Source organism: Porites lutea, chromosome 3 (assembly GCF_958299795.1).
Source record: "Porites lutea chromosome 3, jaPorLute2.1, whole genome shotgun sequence".
NCBI lineage: Eukaryota > Metazoa > Cnidaria > Anthozoa > Scleractinia > Poritidae > Porites > Porites lutea.
The window spans coordinates 709,435-735,551 of record NC_133203.1 but is presented as its reverse complement, the minus strand read 5'-3'; the positions used below and the strand labels follow the sequence as shown (position 1 = coordinate 735,551).

At 39.2% G+C, this 26,117-nt stretch overlaps 1 protein-coding gene across 1 annotated transcript in view; it reads left to right on the top strand.

The window, feature by feature from the left end:
* Window positions 1-17,638, top strand: part of LOC140930036 (E3 ubiquitin-protein ligase ubr3-like) — a 34,910-nt gene extending 17,272 nt beyond the window's left edge. The window contains exons 27-47 of the mRNA XM_073379694.1: window positions 1,077-1,370; window positions 2,485-2,661; window positions 2,927-3,021; window positions 4,122-4,277; window positions 5,180-5,313; window positions 6,261-6,371; window positions 6,732-6,884; window positions 7,588-7,656; window positions 8,262-8,410; window positions 8,623-8,693; window positions 9,212-9,320; window positions 9,809-9,906; window positions 10,632-10,681; window positions 11,232-11,312; window positions 12,119-12,220; window positions 12,389-12,514; window positions 13,116-13,313; window positions 14,155-14,222; window positions 14,758-14,911; window positions 15,899-16,038; window positions 16,145-17,638. Of these exons, the coding sequence (XP_073235795.1) occupies window positions 1,077-1,370; window positions 2,485-2,661; window positions 2,927-3,021; window positions 4,122-4,277; window positions 5,180-5,313; window positions 6,261-6,371; window positions 6,732-6,884; window positions 7,588-7,656; window positions 8,262-8,410; window positions 8,623-8,693; window positions 9,212-9,320; window positions 9,809-9,906; window positions 10,632-10,681; window positions 11,232-11,312; window positions 12,119-12,220; window positions 12,389-12,514; window positions 13,116-13,313; window positions 14,155-14,222; window positions 14,758-14,911; window positions 15,899-16,038; window positions 16,145-16,262 (2,653 nt within the window). The 3' untranslated portion in view covers window positions 16,263-17,638. The remainder of the gene's footprint in view (window positions 1-1,076; window positions 1,371-2,484; window positions 2,662-2,926; window positions 3,022-4,121; window positions 4,278-5,179; window positions 5,314-6,260; window positions 6,372-6,731; window positions 6,885-7,587; window positions 7,657-8,261; window positions 8,411-8,622; window positions 8,694-9,211; window positions 9,321-9,808; window positions 9,907-10,631; window positions 10,682-11,231; window positions 11,313-12,118; window positions 12,221-12,388; window positions 12,515-13,115; window positions 13,314-14,154; window positions 14,223-14,757; window positions 14,912-15,898; window positions 16,039-16,144) is intronic.
* The last annotated feature ends 8,479 nt before the right edge of the window (window positions 17,639-26,117 follow it).

The window sequence follows — 26,117 nt, the reverse complement described above, 5'->3', positions numbered from 1 at the left end:
AGAGCACTGGCTTTCCACCAATGTGGCCCGGGTTCAAATCCTGACGTCGATGCCATATGTGGATTGAGTTTGTTGTTGGTTCTCTCCTTTGCTCCGAGAGATTTTTCTCCGGGTACTCCGGTTTTCCTCTTTCCTTAAAAACCAACACTTCCAAATTCCAATTCGATCTGGAACGTACGGACACGTTTCAATGAGTTCTCATGAATTCCTGAGTGCTCCGTGAGTAAACTAATTACACTTACAATTTACAATTAGATGGAAAGAACATGAAAAATATTACTAGAAAGCGAGTTTTAGGGAGATTGACACAAGACGAAGATTCTCTGGGATTTGGAAGTTCTGTAATATGGAAAAACGTGTTGGAACGCTAGGCTTGCGGTTCAGCAAGTTTAATATGAAAGTGATTTGTTATTTTTATGCCAAGAAACAAGAAAGGATTGGCACTTAGCCTCGTTTTGGTAGTGAGAGTTTTTGGAACTGGGAATGGTCTTTTTAGTTTGAAATTGATCGATGGGCGATTGTTATTTGTTCAACAATCAAGACTTTTCTCCCTTGTTGATGATATTTTTTTTTTTCACGACCTTTATGTGTGATTGAGCAGTGTTACTATAGAGCGTTTTCACTCACGTTACCAGCATCTATGCAAATTTATTGGATAAAAGAGAAGAGTTTATCTTCCACTGGATTGGTTTGAGACACCAACACGGCCGTAGCCTGTTCCAGGCGTTCAGAAGATGGTGGGAAGCGGTGCGAAGTGAAGTAGAGGGAGGACTGGGGAGGGCGGTGCGGGTTCCCTCAGTGTCTTCTCTCCCCCCCCCCTCCCCTCCCTCGTTTTCATTTTTTCGCGCTCCTCTTTGCTTTTGATCGCTTCTGTCAATCTGAACGCCTGGAACAGGCTAACATGGCCGCCGTTTCATTGTTTTGGCACACCAATATGGAAGATGAGACGCCACTCGAAAACCCTCTACGAGGCCTCTCTTAGGGATTGAACATAGCCTCCCACGCAGGAAGGAAATACCACTCCCCTAAAAACGCCGGCGTGGGAGGTGAGGTCGGACGGGGTAACCTCCATTTTCTTCACTAGGCATCGCAATCAACCTGCTGAGAGCCTGTAGAGGAAATCTTGAGGTGGCAATTGATATGCACTTCAACAAAGAAGAAGTTCTTCCCGAGTTGGAAGTGGCTGTAGGCGATGTTGCTATGGAAACAAGCTTGTGTGGAACAGACGCTGAGGGTTCTTCATCCCTGGGGACCCCCCATAAGTCAGAAGCCTCAAGCGCATACGCGGTAGAAGGAATTAATCAGAGTATTTTGAGCCTGTTGGTGAAGCTGATGTCAATTATGACCAGTGCTACGTCATCCCCTGGGAGGTTGGTAATTTGTGTAATCATGCTTTCGACTATTGATATGATTATGCTAATTCGTTCTTGAACTCTGAAAGCGATATTCGATGGACTATAGGGGCTGTTTACACTTGATGCCCAAGCACTAGTGCCTGGTTGCCGTCACAAAATGGTGTTTTACACCTTGATTACACGTTATGTAAATATGTAGATATTTGCTCCATTTCGCTCTGTTAGACACCATTTGGAAGCGTGTAGTGGATTCCCTTAGCAATTGCTGTCATTTTATCGAATATCGCAGTCGTCTTCCAAATTTGGTCAACACTAGCTTGTTATGAAGAATTAGCCACGGGATTTGAGCCGATCAAAAACAGAATGAATAGTGATATAATTTTCTCTGATGTGACCATGTGATCTTCGCACATGTTAAACCGTTTCTTGTCACGCAACCGAACGTAAGTCACGTGAGGTTATCTAAGGGTGCGTTGCTTTAGGTGGGGTGTTCTGGAGTAGGATTTATGATCCAGGTTTGCTCGGGTTATGGAGCATCTAAGTTACCAATAGAACCTTGTCTAGTTGGGATTTAACGGTTCCTATGATGTACCTTGATCCCGAGTGACTTTAGTTCATGAATCCTGATACCAACCACTCCAGAAGGACACACAGTAGTTTCATCAGCGACTTTTTATTCCTACAATACAATACTTAGTGACAACATACAGTCAGCTCTCTCTCAACGGAGAGCTCTATAAGACAAACACCTCGCCAAAATTGACACCTAGAGTTGGTCCCTGCCTTTCTTTACTCTTTCACTTGACTTTCTCCAAGACGGACACGTGCATAGTGCTGGTCCCAAAGTTGACCGTGTTAAGGAAAGTTGACTGTATTAAAAATTTGACAGCAGACACAAGATAAGAACAGGGTTTTACCACTAAAGTTGCGACCCTTACCTTCAATCTTGGATAAAATATATGGAAAATTTGTACCCCCCCCCCCCTCTCCCCCAAATCAAGGATGGGAAAATAGCGCGTTTTGGCTTGTGCGCGGCTTCATCCTTGATTTGGAGGGGGGGTGGGGGGTTTGCTGTTCCATTTTATCATGTCCAAGATTGTTGATGGCCTGTGTTTTCTTTGCAAAAAAGGAGCACAGTATACGGTAATGGGGTACAGTACTTATCAGACCTGCTAGATGTGATCCGTAACTCCAGCCTTGACAATGCTGCTGCACTGAACAAGCTCCAGTCAGGGCCTGGAAAGACTAGTGCCAGTCCTTGTTCACCTGATGGGGATACAGAAGACGCTGAGGCCAGAGCACGAAGGTAAAGAATGTATTTAAGTGCGCATATTTCGTTCCGGTGGGGTTTCATATGCGAGTCAAGCCCTTCTCTCCTGAGCTGAAAGGGTCAAGGTCATTGACAGCCTTAACACAGACTTTAGCCTCTAAATCTTAAATAGTGGTTTGCAGCCAAACAATATATTATGAGCAAAAACGAATCCGCTCCAGTGCCGTTTTGTCTTAAAATTCACTCGCTCTTTAACTTCAAATCTTTGATTTATGTTGAGTAATTGCTTTCTCTTTTACAGGCGAAAACTTGCCAGAGAACGCCAACAAAAAGTTCTGGCTGAGTTTGCATCCAAACAGAAAGTTTTCATGGAAAAAACAATGAGCAACGATCCAGGTATTTTATGGTTAGCATTAGATAACATCGGGTGAAGCCAGATTGGACACCATACGAAGTTTACACAACGCATTATTATTTTAACGTAACGATACTGGAGTAGAACCCCACTTAACCTTGCAGAATTGCTGAAAAAAACAAAAGTGCAGAGCGCCAGTTATAAAGAGAACCTATAAGAGAGTTAGTCTCTGATCTGCAGTGATTAGAGTTAAGCACTGAACTGAAAACGGTTATCTTTCAAATATTGTAATAGGATACGGCGTAAGTATATAAGTAATAACTGGATTTGGCAGCTAGTAATCAATGGTGTAGTGGATATGGAAGTAGGTTATAAAACAAATACCTCAGGCTCAAAGCAGACTCATCCCAGTTCTCTTTGTCTACCTTATTTTATGTAACAGAGTAAAGTGACTTAAGTTGTTCTTCATTTCATTTTACTGAAAGAAACTATTTACAGTGACCATCTGTGTTCTTTTGTTTCAACTCCGAGAATTCACGACCAGGGAAGAGGTGTCAGGTTTCAGGAACGATAATTTTAAATCAAGCCTAGTCTTACCATGTGACTTAACAAAAAATACAATTCGCAGCTCGATCCATATGTTAGTTGTGACTAACAGCCGTCATGAACCAATCATTGCATTGGCTTATATTCCAAACGATCCCAGAACTCTTAGCGCCGAAAACTTGTAATCATTCTCCCTTTATTTTGTTATTACATTATTATAATTATAATTATTATTATCATTATTATTATCATTATTTTATTCAACTTTAAAAATATGTACATAATTTACAGAAATATTTGAAGTAAGTGATTTCCCAAATACATTCCTTGCGGCTGAGATGCGATCAATAACTCTTGCAGGAAGTCCAGAGTTTTAAATTAAGTCATTACAAAAGAGAATTATCCGTCGCTAATATTAAAAAGAAACAAATTAAAAAGAATGAAATCTCGTATTCCAAAATTCCTAATTCTTCTTATTATTATTCTTCTTCTTCTTCCTCTTCTTCTTCCTCCTCCTCCTCCTCCTTCTTCTTTTGCTACAATTAGGTTAAGGTGTTGTCCTCTACAACTGTGCAGCTCAATTTGCTTGTTTCAGATGTACTTGACAAGTTAGACGGAGATGGGGAGACTGTCGGCAGCTCAAGCGGTGAATTAGCCCAAGAAATCTTTGATTGTGTTATTTGTGGCCAATCATCTACATCCACAGAGGGTAGGCCAGTAGGGTTAGTGGTTCTTCTACAGCCAAGCTCAGGTGAGGAAAATACCACTGGCGATTGTACAGTCATTTAAAATGATCAAGTTCTATACATAGTTTGCAAGTGGTGTAGCACTTGTAATGGATGTATCCTTTATCCATGATACCGCTATACGATTTTCACTCTTACACTGCTATGGAAATAGAAAGGAGTGCCAAAATGATTAATAACTTTTCACCCTTCTATTCCTATAGTCTTGTTTTCTTGCTTTTTTATGTACGATTTCTTAAAGATAATCAAACGTAAAACAACCTCGTTCCCAGGGTTCTCTCACGAGGTGGCGTGAGTGAATGCACACCTGAAGTTGCCTAAAGTACCTTTCGGCAACTACAACAGCATGTCGTTTTCATATCGGGCGACTTCGGAGCGAACCGAAGATCGTCTACGTCGAGTGAGTGACTCATTTGCACATCTGAACCCCACAGCGATAACTCGTGAAATAGACCTCTTTCATAATGGCGGCCTATCAACATATTCTTTTGTGGGTATGATAATTAGCCTTTCAGACCTCTTTAGCATGTGCAAAATACAAAAGAATTCTTACTTTCAAACGAGGTCAGAAAGGCTAATTATCGCACATATGAGAGAATATATCAATAGGCCGCCGTTATGAAGTAGGTCTATGCCCTTCGGGCATTTACGAATTAAAAAGAGAAGATAAGGAGTGATCAAAACTCAGTCATTTCTCTGCAACGCTGGTGGGATGAGCGGGGAAGTGCTGTTGTTTTTCAGTGGCGGAGCCAGAAGAAGTTTAGGAGTCCCTCGCGTCGGACAAGAAAGTACCCCGCACATAACAATCCCGCCAGCAGCTACGCAGGTTATCTGCGGTCTAAAAAGGGTACTGAACAATAACTTATTCAACAATTGCGTGCCTGTTTTTTTTTTTCTCATGTAACAGTGTTGAAACACAGAGCATTTCACGTGAGGCATTCCCAGCTGCCTCTCAGCCGTGAAGAGGAAGAGGCTCGAGTCATAAACTGCGGGACAAGGTTCAGAAAAAGATTTGAAGCACTGAGGAGACACTTTGACCTGGTATGGATCGATCCAGACTTGGTATTTTGCATCATAATTCATCATAATCGATTATAATGATTCACAATGGCTTATATGATTCATAATGATTATTATAATGCACGATGATTTACAGTAAAACTCCGCTACTAAGAACCTGGCCTTGGTTCCTCGAAAGGTGGTTAAGTTTAACCCAAGATTAGGCCAAATTTTAAACAAGGTTTTCTTGTCTAAGAACATGTAACTCGAGCTTAGAAAATACTTTTTTGTCTTTACTTAAAAAAAAAGAAATGATAACAAAAAATGTTTCTCTAAGCAATGCATAGGAAGGTAAATACAAAAAGTGGAACAAATATTTAATCCTGGATAAGCGCTAATCGGCCTTTCAGGAACCGGGCTAAGGATTTTAAGAACCTGTAAGGCTAAAATTTATCAGTTAAGCCCTTGTTTAGCCTAGAATTTGGAACAGGTTCTTATTTTCTAAAATCTATGAAAAAATTCTGTACACTCAAGCAAATAAGACGTCAACAGTCAGAATCCTGTTTGGAGACATAGATGCCTTGTCATTCCAACTGCAATATATATGCCATTGCGGTCAACGCTTTACTTCTTTTTTATGGTAATTTTTACATAATTTCCAATTTAGTATGCAGATTTTATAGAAGAAATAAGCTGAACCACTAAACACTCTTATTGTTGAACCACTAAACACTCTTATTGTATTTTTTTTTCTTCAGAAAATAAGAACCTTCTTAAGAACCTGAATAGCCTAAAATTGTGCTAACTACCATTATAAAGAACCTGTTTAAGCTAACTTGGAAAACTCCGGGTTCTTAGTCGTGGGGTATTACTGTATATGATTTGTAAGGATTATTGTAGTTCACGATTATATATTTGATTTATAATGATTTTGATAATTCACGATTATTAATATGATTTATTTCTGAATATGTTGTGTAATTTAACAGATTCCTAGCCTAGATTCGTCTGCGTTTGGCACAGAAGGAGGGATACATATGCAGTCATGCGGTCATCTGCTTCATGTAGACTGCCATCAATCATACTTGAAATCTCTCCAGGTATTTAGTCGTCTTTCATGTGTAGGATTAACCAGAAATAGCGCTAATATTTTAAGAGGTTATACCCCTGACGAGGAGTATCATTTAGGTCCGTAGTGTCCACAGATAGTTAGGGTGCTACGTACTATGACAATATAATACCTTTTGTCCTTATTATCATCAGCGTCATCATCATCATCATCACTATGGTGGTCAACATCATCGTCGTCATCATTGGTATCACCGTAATCACCGTGCAATATGGGCAAAATTTTGCCTTCCTCTACTCCTTGAGAAGACGTCTTTGAGACTTGATTCCCGAAGAAGAGATAAAAGCGTTTATTCACGTTTTACTAACAAATTTTTTGTGATGTTACCCAGGATGAAGATGCCAATCAACTTCATCACCTGCATCAAATGCAGCCTTTCAACCCAAGGAATGGAGAGTTCACATGTCCTTTGTGTCGGCAACTCGGAAACTGCGTTCTGCCTGTTGTACCCTCAAATATTATTCCTACGAAAACGCCACTAAAGGTAACCTGGGATTGATTTAATAAAATTTTTCAAGTGTAGCCATTGTTTCAGAGTATGACAACAATAGCTACACTTGTTTATTAAACTTAGCCCCGAATGGAATAATTAATACACGGAAATATTATTCAATCATACGAAACTGAAGGGTTAGGTAACATACTAGTATTAACCAATGGTTACCGAGTGCGGGCGACAACGATCGAAGCAAATCGTTCTTGCTCCTTCGCTGTGCTTTACGTAAGTTTCACGTGACAGATTGTCAAAACACGCGTGATCAGATTACTAGTGATAGAAGGTCCAAACGCGCGTGATCAAATTGTGTTCTGTACATTCCATTCATTTTTAGTGGAAATTCAAACGAATGCTGGCTACATACATGCGACGCATGCGTAATAACAACCTCGAGATTGCGGACTCCTCTTGTCGCCTGTAATAAGAGAACTTTTTTATGATCGTAAAAACATGTTCTCCTCAGACATTTTACAGTGTTTGTTTTTGTCCTCTATTATTTATTAGGCTCAAATTAGCCTTGCGCGTTTCCCCACTAAAACGTCCCAAAAGGTAATAATTATCTTCTTTGTGTCATCCTAGTGAACTCTCGGCTCAACTGAAGTCTTAGTTGTTAAATTTCAATCATTTCCAAGAGATCCTACATTGTTCAAGGGTATCACTGCTCTCACCCTTAAGCTCTCTTTGCTTTTAGAGTAAAGAACAAAGCCACAAGGAACAGACAAACGACCTTCATGCAGTCTTGAGAAAATTCAAGCTCCGTGTATGTATTCATAGTAGTTAAAAGTGATTTGGCGATTGCTTTCATTTCTTTTAACTGCAACTTGTGCGTCGTTAGGTATATTGCGCCGCTTACTAAAACAGCCACGAGTAAAGCAATTGGTACGACGTATTGCTTGCATCACAGGTACCATTCAGCCGCGCGCGAAGCACAAGAGGCAAGCGCGGATCGAGAGACGTAGCAAGTATTCACATGTTCGGCACGGGCTGCTCTCTGAGTCTTAAATAGCACCACAGGAAAGTATTGCTCCGCAGCTTTCATTTGAATGGTCAGTTCGTATGAACGTGTGCGCAGGCTCGTTAGAACTACATTTGTATTATTGACTGAGTGTTAACCCTTAAAGCCATAAGAGTGATCAGCACTAAATTTCTCCTTGTAATATCAATGCTTTGTAAAACAAAGTGGTCATGAGAATTCAGACGGACATGATCACACAAGATGAATTTGCTTGATATTTTATCTACCTCTCCCCACACTACTTTTGAAGGAAATTAATGTGACAACAAATGAGAATTCAAATTTTGATCTTAAGGCTTAAAGGGTTAATACAACTGACAAAAGTACTATCTGTTATATTATCTTTGTAGAGCGTCACTAAGCTAACAGCAAGTGCTCTTAACTTCACTGTGCTTGGTGCAGCAATTAAAGCTGTTGTAGAAACAGTGTCTGCTTTGGACGGAGAAAGTCACAGGAGTTCCACTGAAAAGAAATTTAGCCTGCTTTGTAAGATGGCAAGGTACGTTATACTTATGGCCTGGGTACACTCGGAATGCGGAAAATGTGACTAACTGGCTATAGCATTAGTGGCAAGCATCGTTTAGTTTTCTGCGCGCGCGTCCTCGAGTATTTCTCCTTTCACCTTAAGAAACCGGTGCCTGCTACGTAGGCTTCTAATGTCTTTACCCTCTTTCCACAATTTACAAATACATTACTTGTTTTTGTGTGTAGGACAAATTTAGAACTGGAACAAGTAGATAAAGCTGCCAGGAAGCTCTCAACTCCAAGAAAATCTTGTTTTGGTGAGTGCCTTATTCGTTTCTTTTTGTCTGCAGGTTTCTAGGAGGAAGTAATGTTTAAATGAAGTTAACTATAACAACCATGATCTATCGGTTTGCTGTTGATGTGACGGCGAATCGTGGATTATTCTCCCGCGCATTCTGTGATTAGAAATCTTTAGATTCTAAGACGAGGACGACTACAAGTACATTTCATTTCATTTCATTTTGGCGGGAAAACGTGATAGCCGTTGTCATTCTGCTACAAGTTTTAGCGAAAATGTCGTAGTTACGGAAACAAGTTATCAAATGTTAGAGGGCTTAACCCCTTGGTGAAGCTTTCCGGGGTGTCTATTTCTTTAGAATACGCGGAAAAAAAAACTTTACGTCAAATCACGTCCTCTTAGTCGTCGTCCTCGAATCTAAAGATCTCTTTTGCCGTGTCACGCGACGCTCTTCCCCAAAAAAATAGTTCTTTGGGGAAGAGCGTATGTGGCTAAAAAGCAATGCTTATACGATGATTATGTGTACTTATGTTTCAGGTCCATTGGTTCGTGCGTTCCAGTTTCACTCCCAGACACTGGTGGGTCCTTTACTATCCGTGTGGTCGGACCTGACTGGGGCTGATGACTTCCGGGAATCCTCGACCAGGTATGCTACCTTCTCAGATGGGTCGTCTATCTCTCTTGGACAAAACAAAAAGGCAAAGGAAAATACTAGCCATATCATCATATCGCCCCATGTAAGGTTATCTGGATTCCAGAATCCGGGAGATCTTTGCTTGTGGATTCCGCAATCCGGGAGATCTTTGCTTGTGGATTCCGCAGTCCGGGAGATCTTTGCTTGTGGAATCCACAATCACAGGAAATATTTGCTTGTGGAATCCGCAATCCGGAATCCTCGGCTTTGAAATCCGTAATCCAGCTCAGGAAATCCAAAATCCCGCTAACGGCTGGAATCCAGAATACAAGTTCTGCTGACAAGGAATCTGGAATTCAGTACCCGGAATCCGGAATCGACCGTGTGGCATCCAGAATTCAAGATAGTATTGGATTACCTGACATTGTGCGAGTTATGAAATAGCCCACGGTTTAAGGCAAATCATTAGTAACGGTAACCAGTTCCTGTTTTGTTTTTAGTTCGTCTCGTAAAACTGGAGACTGTCCGATTTTGCTACGAGACGCTACGTCGCTCTTAATTCAGATGATGTTGTCGTGGCCTACAGCGCTTTCATTGCGTAAGTAAATCATTATCGTTTTCATTAACGCGTATTTTCTCCATAGATTTACTCGTTGCGAACAAGAGTAGTGCTGTACGATACGAAACACGGCTTAGTGAACAGAGATCCAAATCGTGCCCGTGAAGGACAGGGTATATTATGGTTAATTCTTGGGCAAATCAAATCGTCTCTTTAAGAGTTCAGACACTTAACAATACAAATTTGGTAGTGTCAAGGCATATTAAAAGAGAAAAAAAGCTCACTTCCGGTTGACGTACGTCGCTCCAAAGCGTCGCTACTTAAGCTCCCTATTGTGATTTTATGACAAAAAATCTGCTTCATGGCTTATTTTGTTTTTTCAATGAAACTTCCCATATTGCTCTAAGGATTCGTCACATAGACTTCCTGACAATGTCACCGAAATAGCTGTAAAAGCTGCCTAGACGTCACTCTCTTGATGTAAATTTGCGCGCAGCGGAAGACGTGAAGGATTAAACAGGCGAGACGCTTCGCCTCTTCTCATTCGCCTTCCCGTGGTCCCTTGCGCTTCATTACCAGTCACTCACGTTTCGCGCTCGCCTTTGTCCTCGACCAACGTGCGAAAAACGAAGAGCCTGAGGAGAAGGCAGGCTGTAAAGGATTGTTTGCTGGTAGTGTTGGTCACATTTGGTGTTGTTTACTTGGCCTCGCTGCAGAGCAATCTTATCAACAACTTACCAACTTTATTTGTTGTTGAACTGTAGGTGACTTCAAATGCTTTGTGCAGCTTGTTTTCAACTTAATGTTCACCCAGGTAAGAACTCATTTCACGGTAAATACACCTCTATTGATTGTACATACATGTTCTGAAGATTGCTCGGAAGTTACCAAGTATTTATTTTGTCCTCCGTTGAAAAGTTTTTAATTTTTTTTGGCGGAGTTAGAAATCCGCGGCTTACCAGCAGGGAAAGGCCCCACAAACAGGGAGAGAAATTTAGGCTGTGATCACACCAGACCAGATAGCTTTTTGTGCTGACACGAAACGTTCTCCGGTATCGTATGAACACCTATCTGATATGTGACTCTTCACTTTAAGAGATCAGCGCGGTGCAGCCGTGCTTGTTACAGAAATCGCGCTGAAGTCAGCATTCTTATTTGTGAACAGAAGCCGTATCCGCTATGGTTTTTATGCCGGCGCAAAAGCGATCCTGTTTGTGTAAACATAGCCTCAGACTGTCAGACGGAAGACAAAATACCCCCCCAAATTTGGAAAATAGACTAGTTATACCAGATGGCTGGCGTCACCAAGTTTGCCACGCGTATCGTATTTTTTTTTATCAAATCCATTGTGTGCCTTTATTTAGACTTTAGTTGACACCTGTTGCAAGTTTGTTGGCGACGAAAAGCTTTCCTGGCAAGATTTGGGAAAGAAGGCAGCCTCGCAGGCAAGTGTAATGTACATAACATGGAATTCAATTATTAGCAATTTGGTGATGCAACTTCCTCTTTAACATTCACACATATCTAACAATGCAATACATTGGTAAGCATTTGCGTAGTCCCTAGGCCCATTATTCCGCGCGACCGATGCGTTTCGGGTCACCTTGTCCCAGCGAGTTTTTGACATCTCGGACACGTCACCGATATGGATTGACCGAGAAAGCCTGGGAGGACGCCTTACAGGGACTAGGTAAGGTAAGCTTTAGCTTCTACTCACCAGCCTTAATCCCCTCAGAGACCTCATGAGCTTTTGTTTTTGTGAGAAACGCAGATTTTGCCGTATCATCTTGTCATTTCGCTGAGGTTGCACTATTTCGTATCGCTTTTTTGATGACTTACGAACATGAGTGGGCGTTTAGATGAATCATGAGCCGATTTCAAGGCTCACTGTCTATCTTGAGTTTTTTCCTTGTTTCCTTGTTTGTTTAAGGTGAAAATGAGTCTTACTTAACTTTCAGTTTACAGTGGTGTTCTTAGTATCCTGGCCTTGAGTGGAAGCGGAGGTGGAGGTGAAGGTGTTTTTAGGAACCTCGCTGCTTTTCAAATGTATATCATGCTATTATGCATTAAAAAAGAAGTTAGGTTTCTATCAAAACAAAGCCACCGCCAGCCTTGCTAACACTTAAAGGCTTGGTCGCTCAGTATACAACCGGACTCGTTGACAGAAGAAGGGTTGTCTCATCACGCAACGCGTCTAGGAATGTTTATTTGATTACCGCTGTTTTGATGTTTTTCCTGTTCATTGTGGTAGGACAAGTCTCACAGTTCGTTACCCGCTGATTTGTTGCTTGGTTACGTTTGCCGCATGCTCAGTAACAGCAGCCTGTTTAAGGAAGATCATCACACTGCAGGAGTGAGTAAAGCCAATCAGTGCACTTAGCGTTAATATTGACACCTGTATTCTCCACACTTCTCTCTATGTAACTTATACAGAGGTAATAATAAGAATTTATCTAATAATCGAGAGTTTGTCCTTGCACCGTTTGACTCCTCCATTCTGTTCTTGATCTCTATTCCGCAGATTTCTCAAACAGTATGGTCTCCACATACAGTAGAGCGAACCTTGCAGGATTCTTGCCTGCCATTCCTGCGCTCTGCTTGTACCATGGCGCGTCTTGTCTACGATATTAATCTACCAGAAGTAGAGGTAAGACCAAGTCCGATCGTGGGAATTAAAACTAATGCAGGGAGAGAGCTTTATTACATCAGTGAGTTCGCCACTTTAGAAACGAAAAGGGAACTTGAGCCGAAATGCGTCCTGCAGTTGTTTCCGGGATCGTTACTGGGTATGCGCCGGTCAGCTATTGGGCAATTCTTTTTCTTGTCCCTAGGAAAAACGGGCAACAAAAAACGTGTAACTGGTCTTGCAACATTGCTGTAAAACGAGTTGAATAGCGATGTTGCGCGTTTTACCACCCACATCAAACCTGTCTTGCAACAAATCAGGTTGTTGACAGGTTTGAGGTGGGTGGTAAAACGCGCAACAACGCTATTCAACTCGTTTTACAGCAATGTTGCAAGACCAGTTGCACTTTTTTTTGTTGCCCGTTTTCCGTACCTTAAGAGAGTTCGAGTTGATGCTTCGAGGAATTTTATGTAAATAAAAATAGGTTCTTAATTGTAGTTCCAAGTTACTTTTACCCCGAAAACACCAATCCGTTATGTCCTTACTCTTTTGTTCCGTTTGATTCAATGTGGCGCACGCACACCATAGCATGTTTTGTTACCGGGTGGCTTTTCTTTTTAAGGGGACTGATGCCGAGTTTCGCGTACTAGCCTCTACTCTTGGTTTGTGCACACTACAAGATTCATCTAGTAATAGTGCCGAGTCCTTTTCATGCGTCAACTGTCTGCAGTGGCCTCGGTCCAAGCCGCTGGTAATTCTTCGACAATGGTGTGAAGGTCTGTTGCTGTCGGTGATGGAACGCAAGATGACTTTAACCCGGGTGAATAACATGATCGTAATATAAAAGCCTGAGAAAACAGCCCGCATTTCCATACCGGTGACGCGTTACTACCTAGATCTGGGTAGTGCTCCTGATTGGTTGAAGCAAATTTCCCTCGCGGTACGACCAATCAAGATCTGGGTAGTTTCACGTCATCAGTATGGAATTTCTGCTCTCATTCTTCAGACGTCATTTCGTGGGGAAAACAGTTGAGGCGTCGCGAAATGTCGGGTGTTTTCTCCGGCTATAGTGGTAACTTTACTTATTGTGTTTGCGGCAAGAAGGAAAGGTCAAGATCAACTCTAACCTTAACCGAGTTCTGGAATTCCCTATCTCTGATGTTGCCACTTGCAAACCATCTGTCAAACAATACCTCATCGCTCAATAAGCGGAATATTAAATGCCTTCTTTTTATGTATGCCTGAACTTAAAACATGTGATTGATGAGGAGTTCTAAATTCATCAGCGTCAGCAGTTTCTTTAGGCTTTCTCGCCGATTTAACTTTACGAGATATGTTCAGGTTTGCACACAGCTGCGAAAGTTGCAAACGTCTTTCGCAATATACCTCGCTGTAACTTGTTGTCCATGATAAATCAGCAAATAAACAAATAAATAGAATAAAGTGCAGTCACTTAATTTGCTCCAAACAACCAGCGCCAGCATTGTCTAAATGTTTGGTTTAGTCCTTGTATTAAGGTGACTTTACTCGGGACGACTCGCACCGACGATTTTTAGCGTAACACAGTGTTGCAACATTGTAATTCTCGCTTTGTTGCGCCAAAAAACAATCGTGGCGAATCGTCCCGTATAACATCACCTTTGTGATTCTTGGAATTGTAGGAGCTTCTTCCAAACTTGCGCCAGTGGCCGTTACCAAGACTTCTCCAGCTGCCTCAACGATATGACAGGTGGGTGAAACTTGGAATATTCGAAGTAAATAGCTGTTTACCATTTACAAAAAGTTTCCGGAAAATACGGTTGGAAAATAAATGGAACACAACTTTTTTTCCAGCGGAAAATTCACGGGAGCAACGGAACATCTGAAGCGGTAGTCTAATTTTTCCAAACGCCGGAAATTCGTGTTTCATTTCTTCAAAGCTTTGAAAGCCATCTTTGAACCAGTCTCAGGCTGTCGCGGCCGTTTTTGGTAAATGGAACTGATTTGTACAAATGGTAAACGCGATCCCTGGACGAAATTTAGCAGTCCTGAATTTTGCTTACCATTTGCCCGAACCGTGTACCTACCGGTTTGCTCCCATGTAAATGGTAAATGACCAATGTTTTCACTTTATAAAGGGTTCATTTGCAAGATACAGCGTGCTGGCTGCGTTTTGACGAGGGTATTTCTTCTGAGGGAAGAGCACTTTCGTAAAAATGGAGAGGGTGTTTACTTGTCAAAATTGGGGCACCTCAAGCCAATTTCTCCACCTTTTATTACAACAGTTTAATTCAGCACTACCGGAAGCGGAAGTGCATCAAGTGTGGCTCCACTCCGGACGATCCTGCAGTGTGTTTGGTCTGCGGAAAATTCACATGTCTCCAGGGGAATTGCTGTGTGGACGAAACAGGTGAAACCAGACACTACGAGTGTATACAGGTATGTCACGTGACCTCAAATGCCGTAAGTACGACAACATGGATACATTGATTTGAACTACAAAATTAATAGCGTGCATCATCTTTTGCTCAAATGCGTTCTTTGTTTCCGTAGACGTAAACGTAAGCGTCAGTACAAGGGTGTTTACACGATTAAATGGACAGATACCTTCCCTACCCCTCCCCGAAGTGAAGATTAACACTTCTCGCTTAGGGTAGAATTGTGACTTAAGGGAGGGGTAGGTAGTCACTTAACCAAAAACCTCAGTAGACCTTTTTAGCTTGAAGGTTTTGTTTTCCCAATAGAGGTCCGTAGATACGCACATGAATAAGACGAATTTGAAAGAAACAGTTCTCTAGAGTATTATTACATGACCTGTATTGGGAAAACAAAACATACAAATTAAAGAGGTTTATTGATCCCCTGATTCAATCAACAAGGTTGTTTTGGGTATTGGGTAATTGCGCATTGAGTCCTCGTTGCCCTAATGCCCAATTGCCAATGATCAGGTATACACAGAAACAGATACACAAAAGTTGGTGCTGCACGTATGGTGCCAAATGTGTTTTCCAATCTCATATATTTGGCGCTAAATATGACTCAAGTTGCACAAACCGTTCATAATGAATAATTTACAGCTCGTACTCTCATTCGTTAGTTGACGAAACATCACGAATACGTAATTTCCAATACACTCGAAAGTAAATTCCAGGTGAATTTCGTTTCAAGATATCACCTTAGAATTCGATGATCTTTTTTCTTTAAGGTAGCCCTGACCAGGGATATTCTTCATCTCCCTCCCCTCTTTTCCTACTTTCCTCCTCTCTGTCTCCTCACCCTCTCTTCGCATAGTCCGCATTAGAAGGCCTGTTCGTTTGTGGGGAAGGAACACGTGACCAAGTTCTAAGAACGTCTGCGTGGGAGGCTATCTGTTTCCATTCTTTTCAAACCCTGATTGTCGTCATTCTGTGTACTTTTGTTTATCAGCATGCACTGGACTGTGGGAGAGGAACTGGGATATTCTTAATCGTACTCTCCTCAGTCATTATCATTATCAGAGGCGACCGCGTTTGTATCTGGGGCTCAGTCTACCTTGACAGTTTTGGCGAGGAGGACCGGGATCTAAGGTGAGTGAATGTAGCAGTAATGAATTTATTTGTTTCCGTTTTGTTGTTGTTAACGAGCCAAAGTGACATTTGTCGAAATTGTCGTTGTTTTTTTTTGTTTTCACAGACGCGGAAAGCCCCTTTTTCTGAGCCAAGAACGTTTTAATAGACTTGAAGAACAATGGTTGACTCATAGCTTTGACCACATGTGCAAGAGGTGGAAGCGCCACTTGAACACTCTGTAGACCAGTGAAGGTTCCTCGCAGGTCTTGAATCGCCAGATATTCATCTATGCAGTGAATCCTGACTTAAAATGATATAGGACGATTTCGCCCCGAGGATGACATTGAATCTTTATCATGCTGGAACTGCGATACCTTTTTCTGCAGTCAGGGACGCTTAATCAAAATTCAGTGGCATCGATTGTGGTCAAGGAAGTTTTGAAAATCTTGTATATCAATTAGAGAATTCTCACTATGAAGTTTGGATATGGCGGAGCTTGTTTCACGACACTACTCTAACCATCGACTCTAAAGAAACAGTTCTTGGGAGATGTCTTGAGTTGGGAAGGCCTGCCCCAGGTTTCAAACAATTCTTTCCACTATTGCATGAGGTGGGACTGTGCGGGAAGTGATTAACCCAGGCTTTTTCTCTTTTAAAATGGGACATCTGCGAAACCTTAACAAGCTTACCAAATGACGTCACTTAACGCTTGCTTCTGGGTCAGTAATGTTCATTTTAGAAGCCTGATGACGGAGTTTAGTTCGTGACAAAACTGTCTGTTTTGGGACTATTTTGGCAGCTTGATTCTTCGACGGCCGTTTTAAACGCTGAGAGGGTCTGAAAAGAGCTTGCTCTGGTGGTGGTGTTTGTTAAATACTTTCAACTGTTTAAAAAGTTAATCCTGAATTTGGGGAAGATATATATTTTTGTTTATTATAGTTTATTTATGGTGATGTACTGTGTCTATATAGGTAGAACTTGAAGGTGACAAAAGAGGAAGTCGGCAATATTGCACTTTCAAGTTTACCTCGTCGTCCAAAACATATTCTATGGGTTTAGTCTCGATCTGAGGTAAAAATTTACAAATACTAGCGAGAGATCGCTTTGTACAACTCTGTGCGTTTTGTGACTTTTTCAAGTAGCTACACGCCCAGGCTGTAAAAATGCGTTGTTAGTGTTATCTTAAGCAATAACCATTAACTCGAAAGGAAATATGGGTAAGAAAATAACACCGACTTTACATTAGACGAAATTATCTGGCCAATCATTCTCTCGTCACGCAGTGTTCCTTCCCGAACGTTGCGTGACGATTGAATAAACGGCCCTATAGGAGGATGCCTTTTCACTGGGAAGTCATATAGACAGGTCTGGTAACATTTGGTAACGGCTTCAAAAAGAGCATGCGTGTTTAAATTATTAAAAGAAGTCAGTCAAAACGAAGTTGCTCCCACAATATAAGTTGTGCGGAATTGTTATTTTAAAAGAATGAGCACCAGCGCGCGAAGTGAATAATGAACCCTGGATATAATATTCCAGGAGACTTTAAATGTAAAGAAATACCTGCATTGCTATGTTCAGGTCGTTACGTCGTATTAAAGTATTGAATTATGTTTTGTTAGGTGTATGTATTGTAGTTATTGTATTGTACACCATGGTCATCTTTTCGAGTGGTTTCAGTCAAAGAATTTTCATTCCCCAATATGAGTCACTAAAGAAAAGGCCTGACTGTAGTAACAAAAATATACAGATTTAGTCATGCCTAAAAGCGGAGCTCCAATAAAAAAAACCTTAAAATGTAACTGAAAGAAGATAAGCTTTAGACCACTTCCAACAGTAATTTAAAAATATACTGTAAATCTCTCTTGGTTATCTCCTTGACAAAAAAAAGAAGCTTTATTAGATCATAAAAATATCAGTTTCCATAGTCGCCCTATCAGATTATTTCGAAGGGGTAACCTACGCTTTTGGTCAAAAATTAAAACTTTCCTCCTTTTCTCTTGTTGGGAAAAATAGGTCACGAAATAATGTTCGGACATCTCCTGGATAGAAAACAACCCTTTCTAGACTATATAAAAATTTCCATTTTACATGGTCGCCATATTAGATTCTTTCCCAAGGGTTTCGTAAAAACGTCGATTTAAAAGGGTCGCAGAATTGGCATTTTTCCAAAGAGGTTAGTCCATGCTTTTAGCCAAAATTGTGAAATGTCTTTATCCCTTCTTTTTAGGTAAGGTAGGCCAAGAAAAAGTGTTTGGTAACGTTCTAGATAGAAAACTAGCATTTCTAGATATAAAAACATGGATTAAAAAAAAATCGGAAAATTGGCATTTTTCCAGAGGGGTTAGTCCATAGTTTCGGCCAAAATTATGAAATTTTCTTATCTCTTCTTTTTAGGTAAAATACGCCAAAAAAAGTGTTTGGTAACGTTCTAGATAGAAAACTACCATTTCTAGACTATAAAAAAATGGATTTAAAAAAAGTCGCAAAATTGGCAATTTTCCAAAGGGGTTAGTCCATGGTTTTGGCCAAAATTATGAAATTTCTTTATTTCTTCTTTCTAGGTAAAATACGCCAAGAAAAAGTGTTTGGTAACGTTCGCAAAAATTTCTTTATTTCTTCTTTTTAGGTAAAATACGCCAAAAACAAAGTGTTTGGAAACGTTCTAGATCGAATACTACCAATTCTAAAATATAAAAACATGGATTAAAAAAAATCGCAAAATTGCCATTTTTCCAAAGGGGTTAGTCCATGGTTTTAACCAAAATTATGAAATTTCTTTATGTCTTCTTTTTAGGTAATACACGGCAAAAAAAAGTCCATGGTTTCGGCCAAAAGTATGAAATTTTCTTATCTCTTCTTTTTAGGTATAATACGCCAAAAAAAGTCTTTCGTAACGTTCTAGATAGAAAACTACCATTTCTAGACTATAAAAACATGGATTTAAAAAGAGTCGCAAAATTGGCATTTTTCCAAAGGGGTTAGTCCATGGTTTTAACCAAAATTATGAAATTTCTTTATTTCTTCTTTTTAGGTAAAATACGCCAAAAACAAAGTGTTTGGAAACATTCTAGATCGAAAACTAGCATTTCTAGAATATAAAAACATTGATTAAAAAAAATCGAAAAATTGGCATTTTTCCAAAGGGGTTAGTCCATGGTTTCGGCCAAAATTATGAAATTTCTTTATTTCCTATGTTTAGGTAAAATACCCCAAAAACAGTGTTTGGTAACGTTCCAGATAGAAAAGTAGCATTTCTAGACTATGAAAAAAAAAAAGAAAAAAAGGCACAAAACTGGCAAGTTTCCAAACGGGTTAGTCCATGGTTTTGGCCAAAATAATGACATTTCCTTATTTCTTCTTTTTAGGTAAAATACGCCAAAAAAAAGTCTTTGGTACCGTTCTAGATGGAAAACTAGCATTTCTAGAATATAAAAACATGGATTAAAACAAATCGCAAAATTGGCATTTTTCCAAATGGGTCAGTCCATGGTTTTAACCAAAATTATGAAATTTCTTTTAGTTTTCTCTTAAGGTAAAATACGCCCAAAAAAAGTGTTTGGTAACGTTCTAGATAGAAAACTAGCATTTCTAGACTATAAAAACATGGATTAAAAAAAATCGCAAAATTGGCATTTTTCCAAAGGGGTTAGGCCATGGTTTTAACCAAAATTATGAAATTTTTTTATTTCTTCTTTTTAGGTAAGATACCCCAAAAAAAGGTGTTCGGTAACGTTCTAGATAGAAAGCTAGCATTTCTAGACTATAAAATATGGATTAAAAACAAGTCGTAAAATTGGCATTTTTCAAAAGGGGTTAGTCCATGGTTTTGGCCAAAATTATGATATTTTTTATACTTCTTTTTAGGTAAAATACGCCAAAAAAAAAAATGTCTGGTAACGTTCTATATAGAAAACTAGCATTTCAAGACTATAAAAACATGGATTTAAAAAAATCGCAAAACCGGCAATTTTCCAAAGGGGTTAGTCCATGGTTTCGGCCAAAAGTATGAAATTTTCTTATCTCTTCTTTTTAGGTAAAATACGCCAAAAAACACTGTTTGGTAACGTTCTAGATAGAAAACTAGCATTTCTAGACTATAAAAACATGGATTTAAAAAAATCGCACAATTGGCATTTTTCCAAAGGGGTTAGTCCATGGTTATAACCAAAATTACGAATTTTCTTTATTTCTTCATTTTAGGTAAGATACGCCAAAAAAAGGTGTTCGGTAACGTTCTAGATAGAAAGCTAGTATTTCTAGACTATAAAATATGGATTAAAAACAAGTCGTAAAATTGGCATTTTTCAAAAGGGGTTAGTCCATGGTTTTGGCCAAAATTATGATATTTTTTATACTTCTTTTTAGGTAAAATACGCCAAAAAAAAAAATGTCTGGTAACGTTCTATATAGAAAACTAGCATTTCAAGACTATAAAAACATGGATTTAAAAAAATCGCAAAACCGGCAATTTTCCAAAGGGGTTAGTCCATGGTTTCGGCCAAAAGTATGAAATTTTCTTATCTCTTCTTTTTAGGTAAAATACGCCAAAAAACACTGTTTGGTAACGTTCTAGATAGAAAACTACCCTTTCTAGACTATAAAAACATGGATTTAAAAGAAGTCGCAAAATTGGCAATTTTCCAAAGGGGTTAGTCCATGGTTTTGGCCAAAATTACGAATTTTCTTTATTTCTTCTTTTTAGGTAAAATACGCCAATAAAAAGTTTTAGGTAACGTTCTCGATAGAAAACTAGCATTTCTAGACTATAAAAACATGGATTAAAACAAATCGCAAAATTGGCATTTTTCCAAAGGGGTTAGTCCATGGTTTTGGCAAAATTATGAAATTTTCTTATCTCCTCTTTTTAGGTAAAATACGCCAAAAAAAAGTGTTTGGTAACGTTCTAGATAGAAAACTACCATTTCTAGACTATAAAAACTTGAATTAAAAAAAAGTCGCAAAATTGGCAATTTTCCAAAGGGGTTAGTCCATGGCTTTAATCAAAATTATGAAATTTCTTTATTTCTTCTTTTTAGGTAAGATACGCCAAAAACAATGTTTGGTAACGTTCTAGATAGAAAACTAGCATTTCTAGACTATAAAAACATGGATTTTAAAAAAGTCGCAAAACTCGCAATTTTCCAAAGGGGTTAGCCCATGGTTTCGACCAAATCATGAAATTTCTTTATCTCTTTTTTTTAGGTAAGATACGCCAAAAACAAGTGTTTCGTAACGTTCTAGATTGAAAACTAGCATTTCTAGACTATAAAAACATGGATTTAAAAAAGTCGCAAAATTGGCATTTTTCCAAATGGGTTAGTCCATGGTTTTGGCCAAAATTATGAATTTTTTTTATTTCTTCTTTTTAGGTAAAATACGCCAATAAAAAGTGTCTGGTAACGTTCTATATAGAAAACTAGCATTTCAAGACTATAAAAACATGGATTAAAAAAAATCGCAAAACTGGCATTTTTCCAAAGGGGTTAGTCCATGGTTTTGGCCAAAATTATAAAAATTCTATATTTCTTCTTTTTAGGTAAAATACGCCCAAAAAAAGTGTTTGGTAACGTTCTAGATCGAAAACTAGCATTTCTAGACTATAAAAACATGGATTTTAAAAAAGTCGCAAAACTGGCAATTTTCCAAAGGGGTTAGCCCATGGTTTTGACCAAAATCATGAAATTTCTTTATCTCTTCTTTTTAGGTAAGATACGCCAAAAAAAAGTGTTTGGTAACGTTCTAGATAGAAAACTAGCATTTCTAGACTATACAAACATGGATTTAAAAAGTCGCAAAATTGGCATTTTTCCAAAGGGGTTAGCCCATGGTTTTGGCCAAAATTATGAAATTTCTTTATTTCCTATGTTTAGGTAAAATACCCCAAAAACAGTGTTTGGTAACGTTCCAGATAGAAAAGTGGCATTTCTAGACTATAAAAACACAGATCAAAAAAAGGCACAAAACTGGCAAGTTTCCAAACGGGTTAGTCCATGGTTTTGGCCAAAATTATGAAATTTCTTTATTTCTTATGTTTAGGTAAAATACGCCAAAAGCAGTGTTTGGTAACGTTCTAGATAGAAAACTACCATTTCTAGACTACAAAAACATGGATTAAAAAAAGTCGCAAAATTGGCATTTTTCCAAAGGGATCATGCCATGGTTTTGACCAAAATTATGAAATTTCTTTATTATCCCTTTTTTTTAGGTAAGATGGGCCAACAAAAAGTGTTTAATAACGCTGTAGATAGAAAACTAGTATTTCTAGACTGTAAAAACATCGATTTGAAAAAGTCGCAAATTGGTATTTTTCCAAAGGGGGTTAGTCCACGGTTTTGGGGAAAATTAATAAATTTCTTTGTCTTTTCATTTTACTTAAGATAGGCCAAGAAAAAGTGTTTAGTAACGTTCTAGATAGAAAATTAGCATTTGTAGAGTATAAAAACATCGATTTCAAAAGGTCGCAAAATTGGTATTGGTTTTGGCCAAAATTAGAAAAAATATCTTGATCCCTTTTTTTCGCTAACATAGGCCAAGAGAAAGTGTTTTGTAACGTTCTAGATAAAAAACTATCATTTGTAGACAATAAAAACCTTGATTTGAAAATGTGGCAAAATTGGCATTTTTCCATTCTTCTATAGTTGTGGCCAAAATTATAAAATTTTTATATCTCTTCATTTTAGGTAAGATAGGCCAAGGAAAAGTGTTTAATAAAGTTCTAGTGGAAAAATAGTATTTCTAGGCTATAAAATCACCGATTTGAAAAAGTCGCAAAATTGGCATTGTTCCAAAGGGGTTAGTCCATGGTTGGCGAAAATCATGAAAATTTCTTTATTCCTTCATTTTAAGTAAGATAAGCTAAGAAAAAGTGTTTAATAACGTTCAAGATAGAAAACTAGCCTTTTCAGACTAGAAAATCAACGATTTGAAAAAGTCGCAAAATTGGCATTTTTCCAAAGGGTTAGTCCATGGATTTAGGCAAAATTAATAAGTTTCTTTATCTGTTCATTTTAGGTAAGATAGGCCAAGAGAAAGTGTTTTGTAACGTTCTAGATAGAAAACTAGCCTTTTCAGACTAGAAAAACAACGATTTGAAAAAGTCGCAAAATTGGCATTTTTCCAAAGGGTTAGTCCATGGTTTTAACCAAAATTATGAAATTTCTTTATCTCTTCTCTTTAGGTAATATACGCCAAAAAAAGTGTTTGGTAACGTTCTAGATAGAAAACTAGCATTTCTAGTTAATTGGCTCCTGATTAAAGAAATGATGATAAATATTCTTTTTCTTTAATTAAGTCAGTATCCTAACCTTCTTTAAAATAAAGAGTTTGATTAAGAGTACTTTTTATTTTAAAAGCTTTTCTTCGTCCTACCTCCTTACCTTGGAATTCTCGCCCCGGTCAGGTGCTCCTCAACCGTTGAGCAAAAATGCGGCGCGCGCACATTCTGAAACCAGCAAAAGAATTTAAAGCAAATGCGCGCGCACATTAAGTGTTATTCCTGATCAAACTGGTAAATTCACAGTTTTTCTCCTTATGCAGTATTAACGAATTATTCATGATTGGCAGTTCCCCACGAAGGAACTGCTTTTATTGCAATCACGCTCCTAACGGTAAATATTCACACCTTACGCTTCATTCAGGTTATTCGAAGTACTTGACCATTGATGACGGTATAATGAGATTGATATCTATAACGTTAGTTTTGACAAATATCGTCCGCAACATAAAACAAGCTGAAAGTTTGTAAAATGGTGTTCGTTGAAGTGCTTCTCTTTCTTTTTGATCTTCCCTTCTCGTTGGCAGTTCTATTTATTTGTCTTTTTGCGCTGGCAGTGAGTACTGTCTTCGATCATTTCTACAGTCTCTTTATGTATTTTATGGTGAGTAACTTATATTTCAGTACACTTTCTTTTGTTTGATGGTATCAATACGAAAATAGGCTCAGTGAATATTAGAAGTGCCTACACAGTTAACCATTATTTTCTCTTGAGTTAATACAGTATTTTACAATCGGGAAGCGCCTGTTGAAATAACTTTACTTTTTTGCTTGCGCGTCGCACAGCACGCAGTGTTTCGGGATAACTTTTCGTCTCTACAAACAAGAACAAAACTACTCACGACTGTTTAAAGGGCGATTTTCCAAACTAAACATCCGCTAAGAATTTGGTTTATGGTCTTGATGTGTATACGAAGAGTTGAACGCGATTTTTTGAAAGGTAATTACGCGCTAGGATGATCCTATCTAGTTTGTTAGGTTAGACGGAATTGCTATGGTCTCCAAGTTTACATTATATCCACGTATGGAAACTAACATGTATTTATCTATAATTTTATTCTCCAAGCCCAGTAGGCCACTACGCCCCTTACCTCTACCTGTTGTTCCTACTCCATCTCCTGCTTGTCCAGTCCTCAAGGAACTAACTGTACAACGTAAAATCGTTCAACAAAAGAAACCTTTCAACGAACGCAAACTGAATGCTATCGAAAAAGAACGCGTATGGAGGGTTCAAAGAATGATTGCTACTCACGAGCAAGGCTTACGAAGACTGCAAAGAGGCCGCAAACAAGCAATAGAGACCAGAAGAGCACTGGACAGAATAATGAAAAGAGTTGCGCTCCAACACGCAGAAACAAAGGAGACGTCAAATGAGGCGTTTTCATATTTGATCGCCCGACAGAAGGAGAAGCAAAAAGAGCTTCGTGATTGGGTAGGAAGCTTAAAAGAATCTGGCGGGAAATCTAGAGCCTTAATGCAAAAAATGATGAGTGAATCAGTCGCGAAGAGTTCAGTGAAAGGAAGTGAGGATGGAGGCGCCTTAGGGCTCAAAGTAGAGACAGCCGTCACAGTAAGAGCAAATGACACCGAATCGACTGACAAATCTGGAAATGAAAGAAGTACGTCAAATTCAGACCCTCGTTGCCAAGGAAACACGGTAACATCCCAGGTCGATATGATGGCTCCCGGTGGAATAAATCAGGTGCGCTCCTTCATTGATAACCCACGTGCCATGCGACAAAAGGGGAGCAGGAGGAGGGGGGGGGGGGGGCTGAAAAGGGAGAGAGGATTTCCCCTTTGTGCTTTCCTCCCCCTCCCCCATTTCCTCACCTTTCTAATGCGCCTGCCACGCAAGGCACTTCGTTAAAACCTTTAAACTCGATGCTAAATTTAAGGTAGAGTATGGTTTGTAGATATGTACCGATTATCTAGAAGAATTTGATTGTTATTTCTCTAATTTATTACACCAGCAAACGACGCCAAACCAATCAAAACGTCGTCATTGGAGATTTGGAGATACTAAGACCATCAAAATGAAGGTATTTTTAAAACATGTATGCCCTACAAACTTTGTTTTTAGGCTGTAATACAGTCAATATTTTTTGCTCGATTTCTACTCCAGCATGGTCGTGCCAGGTGCCAACAAGAACACATTGCGAAATTGGCGTGTTTTATACAGCCTTGTTTGAGGGACAAACGCCGTAGCGCGCTCCTGTCCACCTCACAAAATTAATGATGACTTTTTTGTTCTCAACAGTTCAGCCCAAACAACAAGCTCGTAAATACATTTGATCACGGTTCTTTGGAAGACGGCTTTTACGTTGATCTTTAAAAGGAGCTCACGAAGAAATTTCTAAGAGAAAGCAGATTTACCTTGAAATAATACTAATAATTTATGAATTTATAAATTTATATTACCCAGGCTTCAATGGATGTATGATCGCCTGCGTATAATACAAAAAACATGAACGCATCCGAACTTTAATTACAAATAACCTCGTTCCCAGGGCTTTTCCCTCAGAGAATGGAAGGGGAAAGAAAAGACCTGGGAACGAGTTTGGCTTGGAGGCAAGTTCTTACCAAGAAGTTCTTAATCCCAAGTTCTTACCTCTCTCCTCCGCATGCGCAGAGGCTTCCACTGGGTATTCCAGTAAAAAGAGCAATAATCGAAAAAAAGAAAGCGCGCGGGACGATGGGAAGAGGGAAAAGACGGGAGCTCTCTTCTCTCTTTCCCCTTCCCATCGTGCCGCGCTCTTTCTCTTTCTCCTCCCCAGACTCCTACAACACAGAGAGGCCTCCGCGGAGAGAGGGTTCTTACCAGAGT